This window comes from Oncorhynchus mykiss, chromosome 2, assembly GCF_057628025.1.
Source record: "Oncorhynchus mykiss isolate SJ-2025 chromosome 2, ASM5762802v1, whole genome shotgun sequence".
Classification (NCBI taxonomy): domain Eukaryota; kingdom Metazoa; phylum Chordata; class Actinopteri; order Salmoniformes; family Salmonidae; genus Oncorhynchus; species Oncorhynchus mykiss.
In genome coordinates, this window is record NC_143023.1 from 59,000,127 (window position 1) to 59,018,179 (window position 18,053).

At 41.0% G+C, this 18,053-nt stretch overlaps 1 protein-coding gene across 1 annotated transcript in view; it reads left to right on the forward strand.

The window, feature by feature from the left end:
• Nucleotides 1–303: 303 nt before the first annotated feature.
• The window catches only part of LOC110492721 (chemokine-like protein TAFA-5), a 162,564-nt gene continuing 144,814 nt past the window's right edge, over nt 304–18,053 (forward strand). Inside the window, exon 1 of the mRNA XM_090203678.1 lies at nt 304–495. Within this exon, the coding sequence (XP_090059804.1) occupies nt 450–495 (46 nt within the window). The 5' untranslated portion in view covers nt 304–449. The remainder of the gene's footprint in view (nt 496–18,053) is intronic.

The window sequence follows — 18,053 nt, forward strand, 5'->3', positions numbered from 1 at the left end:
TGGTGTGTGTAATTAGTAATCAGTAGTGTAAGTGAGTGTTTTGCATGGATGAATGTGATAATGCACTGTGTTGAACGGTGCCAAAGCAAACAACCAAAAACCACCAAGATGCACAACAAAATCTATAAAGGTGTCTGCATGGAGAGTATATCTTCCATGAATGGGGAAGTGGTGTATTTATCCTGGGCCACACCGGGCCCAGGTGTTTCCCATGTAGCTGACGACCCTCCCAACTCCGCCCACCGGCATCCTAATAAGGAAACAAGAACAAAGAGAGAATACTGCATACAGAGTTGGCGGGTCCTCACAAATTAGACTATGATAGAGGAGATGGAGAAACATTCTGCCATTTGATTGCAAATAAGCAGACAGAGTTGAAAAGAGAACACACAGAATGCTGTTGTATAAAACACCTGTGTCTGGATTACATCTTCAAAATAAGGGCAACCATGGCATCCGTGACAGAGATTGAGAAGCATCCATCCATGTATACAGGTAAGAAAGTATAGCTAGTTACATTTTCAGATATTACGCGTTTCTATTTTCATTTCCAGCTAAAGTGTACTGTTAGCTAGCTGGCTAACGTTATGTGTATGACCTGTGTAGTTATATTATTCGTATCTCAGAGACATTTGCATTGCTAGTTATAGCCTAATGTTAGTTAGCTAACAATGAACCTGGTTGGTTAGTTACATGTAGATTCATTCAGGGTAGTAACGTTATGAGTTGGGATTAAGTTTCATGGTTTGGCTAGCTAGCTACATGTCTAAGCAAAAGACTCCACTAAGCAAGTAACCATTTCAATAGAATGTCCATAGACATAGCTGGTAAATTCGCTCTGGCTATCTACTCCAATTTCAGAGCACTCTCTTCTGAGTGTGTCAAAGCGCAGAATAAATGATGAATTTACGAATGCTCAACACCCGTTGAATATGGTTATTCAAACATGGGCAAAAAAAGCATAATTAAATTGTTGCCAGCAGCACAATTGCAGTCACCAATGCTCTGGACAACATAAAAGCAGCCTAACCAGCTCTGCTAGGGCAAGTAAAATGGTCAGTGTGCTGTTCTCTTATTTCTGTCTGGAAGTAGCTAGCAAGCTAGCCAACGTTAGCCAGTTAGCTTTGGTGCTTGTCTGCTGTTGTTCGGTCAGAACGGTCGGATCAATCCTACTCCTCCAGTGTGCACTCTGAACGCCCCGAGAGTGAAATGCTCTGAATTTACGAACTGACAATCCTGAGAAAACTCTGAGTTTACAAACCCCCAGAGCTCACTCTGAGCACACTATAGCACTCTAAAATAAATTTACAAAAACAGTATCAGTAGTATCAGCCTTTAGTCTTAAACTTTGGTTGTTTAGTACATGGCCTCACATGTGAATCCTTAAAGAGATGGGTAGGGCTAAGACTTAAGATGGTGTGAACGATGCTGAGTGGGTTTAGACAAAGAACTCTCCAGTAGATGCACCAAAACATTCAAGGGCCATTTCCTCAAAGGTTTAGCCACTTTCAAAGCAGAATTACTTTCCCATAGTTCCTCAACTGTAGTGTATGATATACCATTGTTCTAGCTCTGAGTTTCTCTTTTATCCAATGTAAAAAAGCACAATTTCAAAATGTTCTACATAAGACCACATTGAGCCGGTCGGTCACATATGGACTGTGCAATGCTTGCTTAGTAAAAGAAGAATGTGGCAATTTGTTCTGGAGTAGATCTTATGTTTAAGTGACATACTGATAACACTTCATTTAGAGCTTTGGCCGTATGCTTTCTTCACACTCCAACAACTTTGGTAACCAATGCCTCAGTTCAAGGACTATATCAGCTTTAAGGATCTTTAATGGCCCTCCATGATGGAGAAAAGTGGCATAGCTGAAAACTGGTTTCTTGTTGCAGCTGTGTTAGCTTTCCTTTTAGGATCCATTTATTTGGCAGTCCCCGTCTTTGTAGAACATAGGTAATTTGCTAAGCTGCTACCAATTATTTATGTTAAAAAACTGGGTTGACAACCTGTGATCTGTCCTGATACTACAAAGTGGCTTCCTTCCCTTGTCTCTTCCTGCACCGATCATAAATAATTGGGCAGTTAAGTTAGTGCCTTGGTAAATGTATGATATATTTAATTCACCATTCCTGTATTTTAAGACCACTAGACCAGTGCACATGTGGGAAAGGAGATTCGGAGAGAATGCCATACACTGTTGTGATATGACAGGGCTATGTTCCACACTATGCTGTGAGTAGAGTTGGCACCACAGGTCTCAGAGTGGTGTGGCAAAACAAAAATTCTGGGACCCATAGATTTTCCTGATCTGGTAACCTTAACAAGTAAAACTCTGGACATTATACGGTATGACATAATTAGTCTGTAAAAAGGTTTCATGTCAGCTATGATGGGACCAGAATGTTTCTAATCAGGTCACATGGTTTAAAAAGAAATCCTCAAATGACTCCTGGAGGATGAAAACCCTGTCAAACTGTAGCAACCTTGTACTTGTTCATATGAATTGTATTTTGAAGAAGGACTGGGGGGGGGGGGGGGGGGGGGGGGGTCTATACACAGACACAGAGAAAGCAACATGGTTGGACAATAAATGCATCGTTTAGTCCTGCCCTATGCAAGTGTAGGCCTAATTACAAGTTAAATTACAGTCTGTCTGCTATTGTGTTTATTGATTAATTCCAGTTAGTCATTTTGGATTTTAAAAGTCTAGGATTTATGAAGTCTAGGTAGTCTAGTCAGCCCAAGTTTCTCACAAACATTTTCTCACAAACAAATGGGCTATAACTAAATACACAATGTTACTGCTTCGTTTTCCCTGACCAGAGCAACAGGGTGCATAGCAGGCAAGGCTATGCAGCTGCTGTTGTTAGTATGCCAACAGTTGATCAGACTGAAATATAGTCTTGTTTCCACGCAATGTTTCCACGTAGCATGTCAGATCGCTAATGTTTAGGTGTTTGGCTGCTACATTTATGTAAGAGTTTTTGTTTGTGTCTATCGGGAGTGATGTGTTATCAGGTTTGCGCACCTTGAGCTTTGTGCGTTGTGCCTGTCATGCAAGACTTGTGGTTTCCCATGAATCTGATGTGAAGGACAGAGAAATTGTGTACGAGTTGGCAAATCGAAAGAAGGCAAGCAGCCCTTTGCCCTTCTTTTTCAAGCTTTTTATCAATATATTATATTAAACCAAATCAAGTGGTGTGGAGCTGCCACACTTGATTGAAAAGTGCTGTGGCAAATGCCGCCTCACCACACATATTACGGCAGCGAGGCTATGTTGAACTAGTTGTGTGAACCTTTCTTAAGTTGCAGTTACACCTCCAAAACGCCTGACTTTCCATGTGTTTCCACTTTCCAAACTGCTTTGACTTTGGGATCAGGAAGCATCATGACATAGATGATAGGGTCTGGGTTTGTTTATACGCCATGATAATAGAGATATTAACCATTATAAGAAGAACAGCAACCGACGATGCATGATGTCAAAAGCAATTTCAACCTAATCATTTTTTTCCCGGTCTCGATTTAAAGGCCAAACCAGGGAACCTTAATTTGTGGCATGGCCATGTAATGCAGAGCGTGATTGTTATTCTTATTTTCAATTTGGAGGGAATAAAAAAAAAAAAAAGCTGTTTAATGAATATCCCGTATCAACTAATGTCACTTTCTCTTATTCCCTCATCCTTGAATAAATTGCATGCCAGTTGCAATTGTATTATTATGTTATGATTCAGGCTAAGTGAAAAGCAATATCATCATTTATCACTATTCATTATTTGTGATAATGAGTGGGCCTGGCTATAGCTGAGATGTTCATTCCACAATGTAGAGCATCACATTTAGTTAATTTGCTCTCATTGCCTTTTGCATTTCACCAGTTGTCTTCCTAATGGATCATGGGCGCCATGAATCACATCTCTCTACCTGAAATAGGAGAAATGGAAATGACAGAAAGTGGACCTGATTAGGATTTGTAATAACTAGCAGTTGGTGTAGATCCTCAATAACCACCTGGAGCCTCTTTGGATCCTTAAAAAAAAGACCTTGTTAGTTGGGTTGCACTGAATATTTTTTATATTGATAGCAAAGTGACCTTCATTTGAATGAATTAATATACCATCAGACCTTAGTTGGTGGAAATGCTTGAATTTCATTCTTAAAATATCCTTTGTACAGCAAATTATTTTGTCTCTTTCTCTTTGCGTATCTGTACATAAACTTTACTTTTTATCTTACATTTAAGATCTATATAAAGTAGTGTATGCACAATGTTAGTTAGTTCCTATATTCAAGAATAAATCAAAGGCTTTCTCTGCTAGTAAATGTCACACTAAAACAAACTAGACAAGGAAGTGCCCTTGACAAATGGCTCTGAATCGCATAGCTGTATTCACTTATCTATCCTGCGTATCATCTATCCACCCAACTTTTTTTGCCATACATCTTTCAATCATCCACCCATCCAACCTTCCTCCATCCATCCATCCATCCAAGAAACCACAACATTTATTAGGAAATGCTGTCTTTGTTAATGGTGGGGAAACATGCAGGTGCACATGTACAGTATACACCCTGTATTGATTGTGTAAAGTTTAAACTCCACGGTCCATTTGTCAAAATTATTGTCATACTGTTGCCCACAAATGGTTTGTGGTAAAATGTAAACAAATGGTCAGATTCTTGCTGAATGATCTCAACAGTGGCTCACTTTTATAATGACGTTCACACCATAAACAGAAATATGCCAGGTTTGCATATTCTAACAGAGTAGATTACTTACTGTACGCTGCACAATACAAATTGTTATACTCAACAAAAACTCAGAATATGTCTTTGGAGATTAAGTGAATGTGCCCTTGTCAAACAAGCAATAAATGTAATAAAAAAAAACAGTACAAATGATAGACTTTAAAGTCATATGGTCAGTCAGTAAATACAGGCGCATACGCAAACACATACATCAAATGCAAAAGTGTTTGTGTTTATTCCAAGTTCAATGCAGTCTTGTTGCTTTTCTTGATTCTCAGTCCTCTGAGAACTCTTTCTGAATGTCCCTACAATATAAAGGCTAGCCTTTAATGAAACGATCACGTGATGAAGAAAGTGACTTGCCAAAAATCACACGCAACATTTTAACTTAAAGTGGTTGTGAATGTGGGCTTTAGCATTTCTTCATTAGCTGCTGCCTTTCTTTTATCTTGTTTACACCTCCCTATTGAATGCGTCTTTTTTCCCCCCCTATATTTATTGTCTGTTTAGACTTGGAGACAACAACTCTTGGTTTCTAGCTGTGCAGCATGGTAGATGGAGTGAAGGACAGCAATGAACTGGAAGTAATGAGCAGACAGAGCAGAGAGAGATGGGCAGATAGAAAGAACGCTACTGCCATTCTCTGTGGTTACCATGGGATACCCATTACAGACTTTCATCTTTGGCTCTCTGACGCATCTTACATCATCTAAATGTTGACAGAATGCCAATTACTGCAAATAACTACCTTTCTCTTGGGCTTCAACTGGTGCTGAACCAGGTCTTTTCTGCGACATGTGATGCAATATAATTGAAGTAAAAAGATCTGCTTGTAGCATTCAGAAATGTATGGGGTATAGAGCTTGGTATAGACAGCAATTTTCCAATATGTCTGTTGACGCCAATTCCTTTTGGATGGCAGCTGGTTCTGGAGATGGCAGACAGGTTCTGGGTAGTATAAATAAAGGTTTGGGTGACCTGGTAGGTCACAATACATTTTCAAAGCTTTATAAATGTCACAATATGTTTATGCAAAAAATAAAGACATTTCTGTCAATTTTGATTTCTTCATTGAAACCATGTATTGGTAGATGGAGTGCATATTCTGATGAAACATCTTTCATGTTTACCTTTAGCCATGTACACACAAGCTACATGAAAAATTAATTTTCACTCGAATGCAACCCTTTTGAAATGTTGACCTCTATGTCACTTTTCTTCATGGAAATAAGCTGTCAAGCTTTGATATCTCCATGTGAGCAGTGAAAAGAGGGAGATGTGATAACCGCTATCAGACTCTCTTTCACTGGCCGCCTGAGCAGTGGGAATTAGAGTGATAAGCTACACTACATGGTCAAAAGTATGTGGACACCAGCCTCCACTCGTCTGGGATAGCATTCCACTAGATGTTGGAACATTGCTGCAGGGACTGATGCTAGGCGATTAGCCCTGGCTCGCTGTCAGCGTTCCAATTCATCCTAAAGGTGTTAGATGGGGTTGAGGTCAGGGCTCTGTGCAGGCCAGTCAAGTTCTTCCACACCGATCTCGACAAACCATTTCTGTATGAACCTCACTTTGTGCACGGGGGCCATTGTCATGCTGAAACAGGAAAGGGCCTTCCCCAAACTGTAACAAAGTTGGAAGCACAGAATACTCTATAATGTAATTGTATGCTGTCACATACATGAAAAACAGCCACAGACCATTATTCCACTGCAATTTACAGGTGGCACTATGCATTCAGGCAGACAGGTTTCTCCTGGCATCTGACAAACCCAGATTAGTCTGTCGGACTGCCATATGGTGAAGAGTGATTCATTACTCCAGAGAATGCGTTTCCACTGCTCCAAAGTTCAATGGCGGTGAGCTTTACACCACTCCAGCCAATGCTTGGCATTGCGCATGGTGATCTTAGGCTTGTGTATGGCTGCTCGGCCATGAAAACCAATATCATGAAGCCAACGAACAGTTCTTGTGTGACGTTGCTTCCAGAGGAAGTTTGGAACTGGTAGTGAGAGTTGCAACCAAGGACAGACAATTTTTACATGCTACGTGCTTCAGCACTCGGCAGTCCCGTTCTGTGAGCTTGTGTGGCCTACCACTTCGCCGCTGAGCTGTTGTTGCTCCTATATGTTTCCACTTCCCAATAACAGCACTTACGGTTCACCGGGAAAATGTTATGAACTGACTTGTTGAAAAGGTGTCATCCTATGACGGTGCCTTGTTGAAAGTCACTGAGCTCCTCAGTAAGGCCATTCTACTGCCAATGTTTGTCTATGGAGATAACATGGCTGTGTGCTCGATTTTATACACTTGTCAGCAACGGGTGTGGCTGAAATAGCCGAATCCACAAATTTGAAGGGTTGTCGATATACTTTTGTATATGTACAGTGGGGCAAAAAAGTATTTAGTCAGCCACCAATTGTAAGTTCTCCCACTTAAAAAGATGAGAGAGGCCTGTCATTTTCATCATAGGTACACTTCAACTATTACAGACAAAATCAGAAAAAAAATACAGAAAATCACATTGTAGGATTTTTGAGGAATTTATTTGCAAATTATGGTGGAAAATAAGTATTTGGTCAATAACAAAAGTTTCTCAATAGTTTGTTATATACCCTTTGTTGACAATGACAGAGGTCAAACGTTTTCTGTCAGTCTTCACAAGGTTTTCACACACTGTTGCTGGTATTTTGGCTCATTCCTCCATGCAGATTTCCTCTAGAGCAGTGATGTTTTGGGGCTGTTGCTGAGCAACACGGACTTTCAACTCCCTCCAAAGATTTTCTATGGGGTTGAGATCTGGAGATTGGCTAGGCAACTCCAGGACCTTGAAATACTTCTTACGAAGCCACTCCTTCGTTGCCCGGTCGGTGTTTTTGGGATCATTGTCATGCTGAAAGACCCAGCCACATTTCATCTTCAATGCCCTTGCTGATGGAAGGAGGTTTTCACTCAAAATCACACGATACATGGCCCCATTCTTTCCTTTACACGGATCAGTCGTCCTGGTCCCTTTGCAGAAAAACAGCCCCAAAGCATGATGTTTCCACCCCCATGCTTCACAGTAGGTATGGTGTTCTTTGGATGCAACTCAGCATTCTTTGTCCTCCAAACATGACGAGTTGAGTTTTTACCAAAAATGTATATTTTGGTTTCATCTGAGCATTTGACATTCTCCCAATCTTCTTCTGGATCATCCAAATGCTCTCTAGCAAACTTCAGACGGGCCTGGACATGTACTGGCTTAAGCAGGGGGACACGTCTGGCACTGCAGGATTTGAGTCCCTGGCGGTGTAGTGTGTTACTGATGGTAGGCTTTGTTACTTTGGTACCAGCTTTCTGCAGGTCATTCACTAGGTCCCCCCGTGTGGTTCTGGGATTTTTGCTCACCGTTCTTATGATAATTTTGACCCTACGGGGTGAGATCTTGCGTGGGGCCCCAGATCGAGGGAGATTATCAGTGGTCTTGTATGTCTTCCATTTCCTAATAATTGCTCCCACAGTTGATTTCTTCAAACCAAGCTGCTTACCTATTGCAGATTCAGTCTTCCCAGCCTGGTGCAGGTCTACAATGTTGTTTCTGGTGTCCTTTGACAGCTCTTTGGTCTTGGCCATAGTGGAGTTTGGAGTGTGACTGTTTGAGGTTGTGGACAGGTGTCTTTTATCCTGATAACAAGTTCAAACAGGTGCCATTAATACAGGTAACGAGTGGAGGACAGAGGAGCCTATTAAAGAAGTTGTTACAGGTCTGTGAGAGCCAGAAATCTTGCTTGTTTGTAGGTGACCAAATACTTATTTTCCACCATAATTTTCAAATAAATTCATTAAAAATCTTACAATGTGATTTTCTGGATTTTTTTTCCTCATTTTGTCTGTCATAGTTGAAGTGTACCTATGATGAAAATGACAGGCCTCTCTCATCTTTTTAAGTGGGTGAACTTGCACAATTGGTGGCTGACTAAATACTTTTTTGCCCCACTGTATATTAGCTACCATGTAGCCCCGAGGCTGGGGAATCACAATAGAAAGGACCTGCACCGATTGGAGTGGCCCAGAGTCATATCTTAATACAGGCTGACAAACACAACTACGAGGTTAGTTAAGGTTATGGCAAGACAGACACTCACACTGCAGATTTCGACTTGCTTTTTGGGTTCGTATTGGAAGGAATATTATGAAAGCCAGGAAGATTGCTCTCTGACATCAAAATATATGTTTTGCCACTTTTGATGTGGACTCATCCTGCTGATTAATTTATCGTATAATGTATTTTTTATGCTGCATTTTGCTTAAGAATTTGATTTGAAGGCTGACATCACTCTTTTCAAATGTGTCTTGGAATAGCAGTCAGTATTGGCTATAGACCCTAGGAGTAACAATAGATGGCTTTTTTTAACTCTCTAGTCTGCAGTCTGTCCACCAAGTCCTAACCAATGTCTACCTCTCCTTGTTAAATATCTACTCAACAAAGCTTGTTAGTTGGACATTGGCATTGCATCTCCTTGGCCTTTTCAATAGGAGTGGGACCTATCGGCAAATAACTGAAGTACTCAAGTGATGTCACTCTCCATTGCAGAGTATGTCACATCTCTCCCTTTCACATAGATATTCAATGAATTTGAATATACCTTTTTTTTTTTAAATAAACAAACCCTGATTTTGTGCTTGATTAACCTCAAAGGACAAGCTACTTAATGTCCTAAATCATCATGAATGCATACAATCTTGGTGTCCTTGCTGTTCTCCATACGTCCACACAATACAGTACATTTTATACTCAACAAGTGTGTATGTGGGTACATGCATACATACTTTATATGTCTATGTCCTTTGGAACAAAAATATAAACGCAACATGCAACAATTCCAAAGATTGTGCTGAGTTACATTTCATATAAGGTAATCAGTCAAATTAAATAAATTCATTAGAGCCCTAATCTCTGGATTTCACATGACTGGGCAGGGGTGTAGCCATGGGTGGGCCTAGGAGGGCACCCACTGGGGAGCCAGGCCCAGACAAGCAGAATGAGTTTTCCCCCCACAAAAGGGCCTTTATTACAGACATAAATACTCAACTGTATGGGTGGCTGGTCGCAGACAATCCCGCAGGTGAAGAAACCACATGTGGAAGTCCTGGGCTGGAGTTCTCACAAGTGGACTGCGGTTGTGAGGCTGTTTGGACATACTGCCAAAATCTCTAAAACAAAGTTGGAGATGGCTTATGGTAGAGAAATGAACATTAAATTATCTGACAACAGCTCTGGTGTACATTCCTGCAGTCAGCATGCCAATTGCACGCTCCTTCAAAACTTGAGACATCTGTGGCATTGTGTTGTGTGACAAAACTGCACATTTCAGTGTGGCCTTTTATTGTCCCCAGCACAAGGTGCACCTGGTTAATGATCATGCTGTTTAATCAGCTTCTTGATATGCCACACCTGTCAGGTGGATTATTTTGGTAAAGAAGAAAATGAAAACATTCTGAGATTTTATTTCAGCTCATGAAACATGGCACCAACGTTTTACATGTTGTGTTTATATTGTTGTTGGGTCTATATATATTCGAACACTTTACTGTGTTAATTTTTGCAATCCACTGCTGTGGGAACTAGTATCACTGTCAGTGCTGGCTTATGGCTGTGGTAGCCCACGGATGTCTGCCAAAATGATCTGGCAAGGGGAAAGATAACCGGCAGACTCCCGCAACAGTATACCCAGGCCTCCAAGGGGTCACCACGGAAACGTCCTCTTCTACGCAGCCCTCTCTATATCCCAGCAGTCAAATCAGGAAGGCTGGTTTGGTTTTCAAGCTTTCTGAACTTCCTGTAGCATCCATGTTCGATTGTTGTATTCCATCCCCATGATTGTTGTTGTGTCAGATGAGGCTATTGGAGTGTATTTTCTGTCTGTACCTCCGTTTCATATAATTGTCCTTGACTATTTCAGTAAGCGCTTTACAATGGATCAGACACACTAACACACATGCACACAGTCAACACTGCTGTTTTATTACGTACTATTTAGTCCACTGCGTGACCAGTTCACTACTAACTTTATATTTGTAAATACAGTTCAAATACAGTCCAATATTACTATGCATACTACCTCTCTTATTTCTTCTGTTACTTATTATTTTTTACTTTACTCTATTGTTATTATTGATATCAAATCAAATCACATTTTATTTGTCACAAACACATGGTTAGTTAATGCAAGTGTAGTGAAATACTTGTGCTTCTAGTTCCGACCATGCAGTAATATCTAACAAGTAATATAATCTAACATTTCCACAACAACTACCTTATACACACATGAATAGGAATATGTACTTAAAAATATATAAATGAGTGATGGCCGAACAGCATAGGCAAGACGCAGTAGATGGTATAGAGTACAGTATATACATATGAGATGAGTAATGTAGGGTATGAAAACATTATATGAAGTGGCATTGTTTTAAAGTGGCTAGTGATACATTACATCAAGATGGCAAGATGCAGTAGATGGTATAGCGTACAGTATATACATGAGGTGAGTAATGTAGGGTATGAGAACATTATATAAAGTGGCATTGTTTGAAGTGGCTAGTGATACATTTAATTACATCAAGATGGCAAGATGCAGTAGATGGTATAGTGTACAGTATATACATATGAGACGAGTAATGTAGGGTATGTAAACATTATATAAAGTGGCTAGTGATAAGTTGATTACATCAATTTTTCCATTATTAAAGTGGCTGGAGTTGAGTCAGTATGTTGGCAGCAGCCACTCAATGTTAGTGATGGCTGTTTAACAGTCTGATGGCCTTGAGATAGAAGCTGTTTTTCAGTCTCTCGGTCCCGCTTTGATGCACCTGTACTGACCTTGCCTTCTGGGATGATAGCGGGGTGAACAGACAGTGGCTCGGGTGGTTGTTGTCCTTGATGATCCTTTTGGCCTTCCTGTGACTTCGGGTGGTGTAGGTGTCCTGGATGGCAGGTAGTTTGCACCCGGTGATGCGTTGTGCAGACCTCACTACCCTCCGGAGCAGCTGCCATACCAGGCGGTGATACAGCCCGACAGGATGCTCTCAATTGTACATCTGTAAAGGTTTGTGAGTGTTTTTGGTGACAAGCCAAATGTCTTCAGCCTCCTGAGGTTGAAGAGGCGCTGCTGCGCCTTCTTCATCACGCTGTCTGTGTGGGTGGACCATTTCAGTTTGTCTGTGATGTGTACGCCGAGGAACTTAACTCTCAACCCTCTCCACTACTGTCCCATCAATGTAGATAGGGGGCTGCTCCCTCTGCTGTTTCCTGAAGTCCACGATCATCTCCTTTGTTTTGTTGACATTGAGTGTGAGGTTATTTTCCTGACACCACATTCTGAGGGCCCTCACCTCCTCGCTGTAGGCCGTCTCGTCGTTGTTGGTAATCAAGCCACTGTAGTGTCGTCTGCAAACTTGATGATTGAGTTGGAGGCGTGCATGGCCACGCAGTCGTGGGTGAACAGGGAGTACAGGAGAGGGCTGAGAACGTACCCTTGTGGGGACCCAGTGTTGAGGATCAGTGGGGTGGAGATGTTGTTACCTACCCGATGTTAATGACGAGTGTGGAGGGTACTATGGTGTTAAATGCTGAGCTGTAATCCATGAATAGCATTCTTACATAGATATTCCTCTTGTCGAGATGGGTTAGGGCAGTGTGATGGCGATTGCGTCGTCTGTGGACCTATTGGGGCGGTAAGCAAATTGGAGTGGGTCTAGGGTGTCAGGTAGGGTGGAGGTGGTATGGTCCTTGACTAGTCTCTCAAAGCACTTCATGATGACGGAAGTGAGTGCTACAGGGAGGTAGTCATTTAGCTCAGTTACCTTAGCTTTCTTGGGAACAGGAACAATGGTGGCCCTCTTGAAGCATGTGGGGACAGCAGACTGGGAAAAGGATTGATTGAATATGTCTGTAAACACACCAGCCAGCTGGTCTGCGCATGCTCTGAGGACGCGGCCTGCAGCCTTGTGAGGGTTAACACGTTTAAATGTTTTACTCACGTTGGCTACAGTGAAAGAGAGTCCGCAGGTTTTGGTAGCGGGCCGTGTCAGTGGCACTGTATTGACCTCAAAACGAGCAAAAAACTTGTTTAGTCTGTCTGGGAGCAAGGCATCGTGATCCGCGACGGAGCTGGTTTTTCTTTTGTCATCCGTGATTGACTTTAGACCCTGCCACATACCTCTCATGTCTGAGCCGTTGAATTGCAACTCCACTTTGTCTCTGTACTGATGCTTAGCTTGTTTGATTGCCTTGCGGAGGGAATAGCTAGACTGTTTGTATTCGGTCATGTTTCCGGCGGGGGAGGGCCTTATATGCGCCGCGGAAGTTAGAATAACAGTGGTCTAGGATTTTGCCAGCCCTGGTAGCACGATCGACATGCTGATAGAATTTGATACTGACTAATGTACTGCATTGTTACAGGAGCTAACACAAGTATTCCGCTGCACCTTTTATACCTGCTGTATACTGTGGATGTGATGAACAAAATGTGATTTGATAAATACATATAATGTTTGAGTGGGTAGCATTAGTCCTTTAACAGTAAGATGGCTTTTCATACTGTAACGTCTTTTGAAATACATGACATTGTCAGGGGCAAAAGCCTCTTTTGGATGACACAGTTCTGTCAGTTTGACGTCCATGTGAACGATGGGCTAACTGAAGTGGAGTGTGGTGGTTGAGGTAGCAAGCAGTTTCACTGTCACTCGGTACGTACACACACCCAAGACACGTTTGTCTTGTCGAAGTTGCCGTTATCGTCCATCAGGACTTTGGGGTACTTAGTAGGGCTCAGCTTTATCACTCCAAGCCATTTGGGTGGATTAGTGTCTGTTTGATAAGCTACATGGTTGGGCTTATTTTCCCTTCCAAACAACATGGTCCTTGACATCTATTTCTACAAAAGAACACAACAGCTTTTTTTTCTGTGGAAGAGTGAACAACTGAGTGTTTGCCATTTTTAATATAAAATACTTGGTGTGTTTCCTTCGTCATTCTTACGTACATAAACTGTACAATAGGGACATCTTAAGGGGTTTGATTAGGTAAGCAGCTCTTTTCACCAGTGCCACAAGATAAATAATACATTTTAAGCATCTTACATGTTTCAAATAAGACCCCCCAAGCAACTTAAACCCTGAAGTTTAAAGCCTGTCCTTGGCAAGCACTTCAGATCTTTCCCAACGTTATGTAGAGGGACGCTTTATTTTAGGAGCCTATACAAGGTCAGAGCTCACCAAATGTTCTTAATACATGCTCTTCACATGAAATGCTTATGGAGTGTTGCTCTTTGGTCTCTTACTGCTTTGCACTGTGATTTTTCTATCCAGAGTTATAGGGAGAGAAGGGATTGAACAGTGAGAGAAAAGGGAAGACAGGGAAAGTCACACGGGAGAAAGTACTAAGACAATGTGTGGAAAAGAGTTAGAGATGGGGAGTAAAAGAGGAGGGGCAGAGAGAGAGGAGGAAAGAGGGAGGATGTGTTTGAGTATATTTACCATACAGCTGAGCCAAAGCACCATGGCTGAGTCTGAATGAATGGATGAAGGCGAGATGAGAGATTAAAGGCATGGGGAAGTCTGCATTCAGTCACTGCAGTGACCGCAGGTGCCCTCTCGCATGCTGATGAACTCCCATGAATGGCCCCATGGACTCTCCCCACTCCAATATCTACCAGGCCCCAACAGCTATGGCCTATATGCAGCAAAGGACAACAAACAATTGGCAGTGTTTCTCTGTAGAGAGACCACGGTTCCCCAGGATCCAAATAAGGTGTTGGAAAAAGCGAACAACAACATTTCTCATGGAGTTCAGTCATTGTTCTTCTTGTCCCGTCTTTAATGGTGTTTGTAGTTGTATAGCTGTTTCTTAAAATGGAAAGGTATGCTGGGTTGTTTGGTTGACCGAACTGCTGGGTTACTTAGTTGGACTGTTTTTTTTTAAGAGCAAGGTAGGGTTGTTGATGCTGGGTTATTGGAGCTATAGTATTGTGATATGACCCAGCGGGTCAGATCAGATGACTGGAGGTGTAGTTTAGTAGGGGCGTGGCATTTAGATTGTTCTTTTTAGCCACCCGTGAGAGTAAATATCCTTCTTGTTCATCTGTTTTGTTGTATAGTTATTACATGTGAAGGTTGAACATTGACATGATTATAGCTTAAATGAGGCTTACGGACGTGTTTCCTAAAAGTCTATCTGAAAGACACACCCCTAATACGCCACTCCTGAAAATAACCTAAGGATTATGTTAAAGTCCTAGCTGCTAGGGTCAACCCAGCATGAAAGTAAAAAATACCCAACTAGGTGGTGGGCTGAAGCATTGCATCTGCTTTAGTTTTCGAGATCAGTCCCTGGCAAGGGAGGAGCTGGTTTTTAACATATTGTGTATATTTATTGATTCTGAACACTTATTTTTGTTGGCAATTATTTTTATTATTTTTATTTTTCAGGGGGTGGATCAGTTTTAATATTGGGAATAGATTATCGCTTCCATCAATGTAATTGTCTGCATCGTTTCCAATCCCCCATGTATTTTTTGGGTATATATATATTTATATACAGTTGAAGTCGGAGGTTTACATACACTTAGGTTGGAGTCATTAAAACGTGTTTTTCAACCATTCCACAAATTTCTCGTGCTAGGGGGTAGGTAGTATTTTCATTTTTGGAAAAAAAAACGTTCCTGTTTTAAACAGAATATTTTGTCAGGAAAATATGCTAGAATATGCATATAATTGACAGTGTTTTCTATCCAAAGCTAACATTTCCAAAACTGTAAAGATATTGTCTGTCTGTGAGTATAACAGAACTGATGTTGCAGGCGACAGCCTGAGAAAAATCCAATCCGGAAATGCCCCAGGTTTTGAAAGCGCTGCGTTCCAATGACTCCCTATTCAGCTGTGAATGTACCATCAACGAGCTTACACTTTCTACGTATTCCCCAAGGTGTCTACAGCATTGTGACGTAGTTTTACGCATTTCTGTTGAAGAATAGCCGTAGGCGGCCACATTGCGTGAGTGGTCACATGGTAATTTCAAGTGTACTGTCTGGGTAGCTAGCTAACGTTAGCTGACTGGGTTGCTAACTAATGTTATATGTATGATCTTATTCTTCGTATCTCAGACACATTTGCTTGACTAGTTATCGCTATAGAACCTGGCTGGTTAGCTACCTGCAGATTCATGCAGGGTAGTAACATGATGAGTTGTGATTATGGACCATTGTTTAACTAGCTAGCTAGCGACATGTCTTAACAAAAGACTCCACTCTAATTTTGACAAAGTATTTTCATTTCAAGTTAGTGTACTGTTAGTTAGCTGGCTCGCTAACTAACGTTACATCATGTGTTGGGATTCATTGTTTACCTAGCTAGCTATCTAGCTACATTTCCTAACAAAAGACTCTCTCCTTGGTGTGCAGAATAACTGATGCATTTGTGAACTCTCAACAACTGAGTATGTCCGGTGTCAGTAAATGTTGGCAACAAAGCATAATTCAGTTGTTGCCAGCAGCACAGTTATGGTCACCAACACTCTGGATAACATGACAACTTCCTAATCAGCTTTGATAGGGGGCTCATTATGTGTCTGGAAGTAGCTAACCCATGTTAGCCAGTTAGCTTGTGTGCTTGACTGTCGTTGTGAGGTCAGAGTTTTTGGAACAACCCTACTTATTGGCCAGAACATCCACTGTGCGCTCTGAACGCGAAACGCTCTGAATTTGCAAACGGACAATCTGACAGCACAGTTGCAGTCACCATCGCTCTTGATAACATAACAGTCTAACCAGCTCTGCTAGGACGAGTAATGTTGAGTGAGCTGTTCTCTCTCTCTCTTAATGTCTGGAATTAGCTGGCAAGTTAGTACAGAACGCACAGATCAACCCTTAAAGAAGTAAAATTGGAAGCAAGTGAACATAGTTATTTCAATGAGAGATACTTGGTTTAGGTGAAAGGGAAAGAAGAGAGAGAAATCAAATCACCTCTTTGAAAATCTTTCAATAATCACTGAAGTGCTGGAGAAACTCAGCCTCCCAAAATAGATTGGATTGAAAGTACTTTCAGTTTTATGATGAACAGTTGCAACAAGGTTTGTCCAGAGAACGTTTTAGATTTTCTTTGGCAGCTCTGATAGAGGTGTATTATTTATTAGCCGTTGTGAATGTTGGCTGAATTATGATGAGTAACAAACTAATGCCTTGGATTAAGCAGAATGGTTGATGAGGCAAACAAAGACATCAGGAACTTTATTTGTTGGGTTTTGGGATTTATATGATGTATGTATCATATTGTTACTGACATTGTGCACCATTGTGGAAATGGGCAGTAGTGAATGCAGCCTCTGACAAAAATGATTTAACATTGAACTATGAGATATGGGCAATTCTACAGGAACGGAATTATGCAGATCATCCAATTTTTCATTTTAAAATGTATACCAAACCAAAAGCAGTGATTTTAAAAAGTTTAACAAACCATATTTACAAGGATCTCTTTTAACAATTTCCATAGAACAGTTTACAAAAACACATTTACAGGACGAACTTTGTATCTGCACAATTTTTACAGTAAATGTGTATTTTTTATTAACTGTGTAAATTGTTTAATGTAGTCATTGTACATAGAGTTGTATGATTTGTTAAACTTTGTTTTTGTTTGGCATACATTTTAAAGTGAAAAATCTGAGGCTCAGGGTAATTCCGTAACTGTGAAATAACCCATATGCCATTGGGTTGCATGATTTACCAAACATTGCTATTGCAATTTGACTTGCGATAGAGAGAAAGGAAAAAAAAATGTATGCATGTATATAATGAGTTATAAAGTGGAAAAGAAGCAAATTGGAGAAGAAGCTTCATTCTTGTTTGGAACAATCTGTTGACTGTATTTGACCTAACAGAACAGCATGCAAATATAGAGTGAATTTAACAATGAGGAGCTTGAGTGACAGGGGGCGAGGCTTGGTGTGTGTGTGGGAAGCAATCACAAGACACAAGACACAAGGCTGAGTGGAGTTTGAAATATTGCATGCTATATGCAACACAATCTCCAAAGAAAATGCAGTCGACCTCTGTAACTGTAACAACAGAGATATGACATCGCTGGCCATTTTAATTATGACATGTAGAGCCCTCTGTGGTAACGTCTGTAGATTATGTACTGTGTAGAAAATTTTAATTACTGAATATTTTGCCGTACGTTAGCTGTTAGTCAAATTGCGCAAAAGTGAAACCGAAGCTTACTTCGACAGTTACATTTTGGAAATCATTCCGAG